The 5,985-nt window shown below is 38.2% G+C and overlaps 1 protein-coding gene across 2 annotated transcripts; it reads right to left on the bottom strand.

The window, feature by feature from the left end:
* Positions 1-2,096: 2,096 nt before the first annotated feature.
* si:ch211-117l17.6 (regulator of G-protein signaling 21) lies at positions 2,097-5,490 on the bottom strand. 2 transcript variants are annotated; one of them, XM_023281167.3, is made up of 5 exons: positions 5,300-5,490; positions 5,066-5,161; positions 4,924-4,976; positions 4,656-4,822; positions 2,097-2,744 (listed from the first exon to the last, which is right to left on the bottom strand). In XM_023281167.3, exons 1-5 carry the CDS (start codon positions 5,374-5,376, stop codon positions 2,559-2,561), a joined length of 579 nt encoding a protein of 192 aa, XP_023136935.2. In that variant the 5' UTR covers positions 5,377-5,490; the 3' UTR covers positions 2,097-2,558. The 2 variants fall into 2 exon arrangements, with proteins under 2 accessions (XP_023136935.2, XP_023136934.2); XM_023281166.3 differs by having other exon boundaries at positions 4,924-4,979; positions 5,300-5,486.
* Positions 5,491-5,985: the final 495 nt, after the last annotated feature.

Raw genomic sequence — 5,985 nt, 5'->3', positions numbered from 1 at the left:
GCAGTAAGTTTGACAAAACAGACTTGGTTGAACACGCATCACCAATCACAATCTCTTAATCCCAAATAGGAAATCGAATATGAGTAAACTCTGTAGTTTGTTTCTACGATGTCTTTTATGGACCTTCAGTCAAATTCTATTTCATATATATATATATATATATATATATATGTATATATATATATATATATATATATATATATATATATATATATATATATATATATATATATATATATATATATATATATATATAGTGCATCAGTGTGTGTACTTCAGGCTCAAGTTTGATTTTGAAAAGAGAGCAAAAAGGTGTACTTATGCCTCTACCAGGAGACAGCTGACTGGAGGCGTTATGTTCCTGAATTCTCCATCTGTCCCACTCTTATAAATGCAATATCTCCGGAAGCCTTGAGGAAATTTCTTCAAATTTGGCAGAAATGTTCCCTTCGACTCCAGGATGAATTGATTAGTGTTTGCTGGTCAGAGGTCACTGTCGTCTCACAAAACACGTTTTTGGCCATAACTCAAGATTTCTTACTTTCAGTCTGACAAAATATGTCTATAAAATGTTGAAAGGGTAAAATGATGAAGTGAGTAGATTTTCCATCCAAAAAGTCAACGGCCAAGTGTGATGCTATAGTGTTTTGCAAAAATCATTTTCTGGCTATTCAACACCATAAACCCAGAGGGAGTGATGACAACTATATTTCACATTTGGTAAACTGCTAATGCTGATCTTGAAACTGTGGTGATTGTTTTGATCTTCTGTGCTGCCAGGATGAAGATGTGTGTGAAGCCTCCACGGTTTAGAATTTGTAGCTTAATCCTATGATCTTCAGTAGAAAATCCAACTGGATTTCCCTTTCAGCGGCTTGAAAATGCTTTACGTATCATTCAGAGACCTTCAATTCTAAGAAACCTTTGAAATGTTCAGCTGCTTATTTTTAAAGCTGCTAGGAGTGTCATGATCTGGATGACTGAGACTCTACATAGTCCATGTGTAGCTTATTTTCAGCCACATCCCCATATGAACCACTGTCTACTGTCATGACTACAACTGTGTGCTATTAGAATCAGCTCTATTGGGCAATTGCACACACATGTAAGGGATTTCACTCTGTTTTTCTTTCTTGCAATGAACTTACACAATTCAAAGTCTTTATTTTATATGTATGTCATGTGTTTGGACACACATGGATGTAAACTGCAATGACTGGTACGACCATAAGGTGCAAATTCTGGTTTATCCATGAACTGAAACTCAGAACAGTACTTCGAGTCTTTCCACATAGATTAACTTTTACTCTTTCAGTAGACATGGTTTGAAAATCTATTTGTGATTAATAATATGTAGCCTTTGCACAAGCTGAAAATCACAAGATACCGTCTCCAACAAACTCGCTTCAGCAAGAGTTCTGCTCAGTTTTAAAAAAAGACTAACAAAAGTAGCTAATTCTCTACTTTAAAAGAAAAACTATCTTCTCCCAAAGTTCTCTTTCAACCTGTATTTCTAAGTAAAGAACTTGTGTTTCCCTCCCATCATTGTGTGAGGGTGATGAGATTATTCCCCTAACAAGGCAGCACATTCAGGCTGATCTGTTACGCATCAGGTTGTCTGATGACTCCAGTGTTGTCGTTTAAGCCCCTGAGTTATTATTAGCTGCCTCAGTACTCCTTTTTAAGGCACAATTTTTAGGAATAAGGCCATTTACAGAACAGAGCGGGATCAAGGGTTACTGCGGGGTTACTTTTTTCCAGCTTGGTAAACCCTACCGCTGCTGTGTGGAGTCATCTCTGCACCTAATTAGAGGATAAATCAGACATGTGACCAAAAACAGCATCTCCTTGCTGGGCGAGCTGTGGAAACTCTTCTCTTTTTTTTTGACTCATGCCCATCCCCGTGTCTCCAGTTAGTCAGTCAGATAAATATAAATTCTGACTGTATGGAAATAGTCAGAAAAATAGGAATAGTTATAGACAATGAGTAGAAGCAACTTCTATGTTCCGCTGTAATTCAGTCAAAGGTGGTCAAGAAGTCATGATTTTATCAAATCTATAATTCAATGCCCATTAAAGAAACATTTCTTTCTGCATATCAGAAACCATTTATTTATCACTGTTTTGTCATCTATCATTCAGTCACACTATGCATTGACTTACTGAGTCTTTCTGTTAACACATACAGCATTTCAAACAACCCTGGACTCTGTACAATCATCTAAAGTACTGACACATACCAGCAGCATTCTCTCTCCTCTATGCACACAACTCCACTTACATTGCTTTTCTCTTGTGGCATTTGCCCTGCTTTATTTTTACCCACAGCATTTCATCAATGCATCATTTCGCCGTTATATATGGAAAAGACTGGCACTGCACATTTTAAAAAAACATCATTTTAGTTTTGGTTTAGAGCAGAAAAGAAATGATCTGCCTTGAAAAGAAAACAGTTTTGATCCAAGCTTCACCTCTTATAGCTACCGTGCGAAATAGCTTTTCATTTCAGACGAATAGAAGGGATTAAATGAGCTGTAGCTGTGGCTTTTTTTTCACAGCTAAATGTACCACAGACTCCTAGATTTGCGCTTTAGACTGAGGTAAGCATCTGAGTGCAGGAATCGGGGGCAAGAGTCTCTTTCCATCAGCAGGTAAATGTGCTTCTGGGCCTCATCAAAGCAGGACCGGCTTGGTTTCTCCAATGACTTCTTGATCTTCTCTCTAACATGGTGGTCTACATTAACCTATGGGAAAGAAATAAATGGGAAGGTCATTATATACCATATAATGTAAAATGAGATGGAATACATACCAAGTATTTGTGTATCATCTATTTTTTAGGTATCTTTAGGCTCTGACAGCAACACAGACACAAAATGCTTGAAGCCTGAAGATGTGGATAATAGTTCTGAGGAAAGAATTTATTCTAAAACAACAAAGACATGACCTTAAAACACAAGAGCTCGGGAGCGTTTCTTTAAAGTCTGTCTCTGGTCATTGATTTAACCCCTAATACCTTATCTTTTCATATCAAAGAAATTATGTCTGATGGTCCATCCATAACTCTGCTGGGATGGATAGCAGTAAAAACATTCATGTTCCCATCAGAATGAACTTAATAACTTTTCAGCAACACCATCATGTTTGAATTTGTCCAATAATTTGACCAAACACACTAGAGATGTAAGAAGAAAGTCTTGTCATAGAAGTTATTTCAATGAAAATGATCCCTTCCTGCCTTAAAATGACTGATATGTAGCTCTACACCGTTGCTTCCTTTAGAATATGTGAAACCACGGAGCTTATCCACTTATCCCTCCCCACTCAGGGCAGCTGGAGCACACCAGCTCACCTACAACTCTGCTAAAACACTGTGAGAAATGCTGTATTCTGCAGAACGGCACGTTGTGATATTTGACTGATTCATGTTCGAGTCAGAAACCAATTCAGTCAGAGAGAAGATGAATGATTCAGAGAGCCCCACCCTGCAAGTAGACAGGAGTGATTTCTTAGGTTTGCTACATACGGAATCCCAGATGTCTGAATCCATTACCGTGGTGTGCAGTTTCAACATGAAAACAATGATGCTGACTGCTTGTTTCACTCAAGGTATGTTTTTGAGAATGTAAAAAAATACCAAATGGACATGTCAACAAGGTAAAAAAACCCCACCAACAACAACAACAAAAAGAAAAAAAAACGGATCAGACATCTGAATTTGAGCATTGACATTAGATACAAAAGTCTGTTAGCTATGCCCAAACATCTGCCCTGGAGGGAATCCCAGAAGAATCAGAAAAAGAGAAACAGCCCAGCGTCTCAATTATTGACAGCGCCAATAACCTTGAGGACAAAACGAGTTATTTTTTATAACAAAAAAATTCATTTGCTCACTTCTTTTACAAACCTTCGAATCACCAGATGAAGTTTGATCAGAATAATAATTTCATACACTGAGACGAACCATGGGAAATCTCACTACTCCTTCCACAGGAGTTTTCTTTCTTTAGTAATGAGTTACAACACTTACAATTTTCAAATCCTGTCAAATCTTAGTTATTACATCAAAAGAAGTAATTCATGTGCCTCTGTCAAAACTAGTAAGATGGCACTTTATCAGCATTTTGTCGTGACTGCCAGGTTTCCGTGTTATTACCAGAGAGCAAAAAAGCCAGACTACACTGTTGAGTCAACTCCATTCCTTTATTCACATTTTCTTTAGTTTTGTAATTAAAAAGTTCACATTTCAGACTTAGAATATATTCAGTGTTTCAATTCCAATCTCTGATCAGATTCTGAAAGATCTGAGGAATTCACATTTGAGCAGAGTCTTTCAGGTTTCATGAAATGCTACAGAACCCCACCCCAGACTCAGTGAATGCAAAACACACAATGCTCCAAGCAGTGGAAGTTGTGACATTTAGTAGTCAACCATATTGCTTCACTAACTTTGTGAATCTTTTACTTGTTTCTCTTCCTGATATGAGGTGCAGTTTCTTCCGCTGATGCAATAATTATTTCCCCTGTTCTGCAACGTCAGTTCAGGAAAATGTGGTTCTCATTTTAGATTGTATTCTTCATTACTCTACAGGGCAGATGAAACAATTCCTCTTTCTACCATGAACCACCAACCCTAGTGACTCTGACAAACTGACCTCTCTGCAGGCTGTAGGCTGGATGAACTCCTGGTAGATCTCCTCTGCTTTCTGGCGAAGGTCATCTGGCGAGACAGTCGACCTGAAGGCTTCACACGCCAGCCAGAACTCAATGTTTTCCTCACTGAACTCAGACTTTAGAAAAGAACAGAAGGCTGCTAGATGCTCTGTGGGGAGGGAAAGAGTTAAAGGTATATAATTATTCATTGTTTTAAAAACCTTTCGAAAGCTCACGAGGGGAAATTTTGTGAGAAATGAAGCTTCTTACTTTTATCCTTTAGCAAGCTTTCCAGAGTCAAATGGAGTTTATGGTCAGTCTGCCTACTGAAATAAAAAGGAATATGAGTGTTATTTTCTGCTCTAATGAACAACAAGGTGGTTGAGATTACTAACAGTGCAGCATACACTACCTGAGGTTGGAAGGATATGTCTCAGCATGCATTTTTTGTACTTTGAGGCACTGGATGTCGTTCTTACGCCTCTTCCGATTAAGTACAATGTCAATCCTGGAAAACAAATCATTGAACTTTGTTGATGTAAAGTTTTACTTTTTAACAGTAAACAATAAATCTGTCCACCTCATTTATGAACCCTGTCCACCTTACTTAAATTATTACTCAGTATCATTAGTCTGTTTGACATACCTTCTGGGCCGCTTCATATTCGGCATTATGTCCTTTATTTCATAAAATCGAATCTTTGAAAACAAAAGCTTCGGCATGTTAACATCCCTGCTAGTGTCCTCTGAGGAGATACACTACAGCAATCTGTTGTGATCAGTGTAAATAATACTGCTCCCTGTTGGGCTCGCCTTTAACCTGGTAGCAAAGATATAATACCTCTGACGCCGTGGGCCTGCTGGTACAGGTATCAAAATACCATTTGGATAAGCATACAGACAGCTGCTGCTGAGACTCAGCGACTGTTGCCACTGACTCACAGCTGTAAAATTCCTGTGGGAAAGGACTTTTTGACTCCGGATCCTGGAGAAAGTTGATTTGTCTTCACTCTGTCATTTGCATGCTGTGCATATGGGCACGTACATTTCATTTCATCTTATATTCTTGTAAGTCTGTCTTGCAGGTCTACTAAAGAGACAGGCCTGTACAATCAACCCTCATTACCTCATGTCTTATTATTTAGTCTGACACACACCACTAATGTGAGGTCCCATACAGACATGTATTCAGTTCATTGACTTCAGTCAAGTTGTAAAAGTATCCCAAGGACCAAATAGATAGAAATATGATCCACCAGTGCTCCACCAATTGCAAGTGTCCTAACAAAGGTTCTGAATATGTACACTACTAGTCAGAAAGTTTTAGAACGC

Source organism: Amphiprion ocellaris, chromosome 2, assembly GCF_022539595.1.
Source record: "Amphiprion ocellaris isolate individual 3 ecotype Okinawa chromosome 2, ASM2253959v1, whole genome shotgun sequence".
NCBI lineage: Eukaryota > Metazoa > Chordata > Actinopteri > Pomacentridae > Amphiprion > Amphiprion ocellaris.
This window is presented reverse-complemented; position numbering and strand designations above follow the sequence as displayed.

Bases quoted from the DNA above. Each gene is read 5' to 3' on its own strand.
- si:ch211-117l17.6 (XM_023281166.3), bottom strand. From the start codon at position 5,376: ATGCCGAAGCTTTTGTTTTCAAAGATTCGATTTTATGAAATAAAGGAC. The intron at 4,980-5,065 runs GTAGTGTATGCT...TTTTTATTTCAG, and splicing joins ACATATCCTTCCAACCTCAG to TAGGCAGACTGACCATAAAC. The intron at 4,823-4,923 runs GTAAGAAGCTTC...CCCTCCCCACAG, and splicing joins AAGCTTGCTAAAGGATAAAA to AGCATCTAGCAGCCTTCTGT.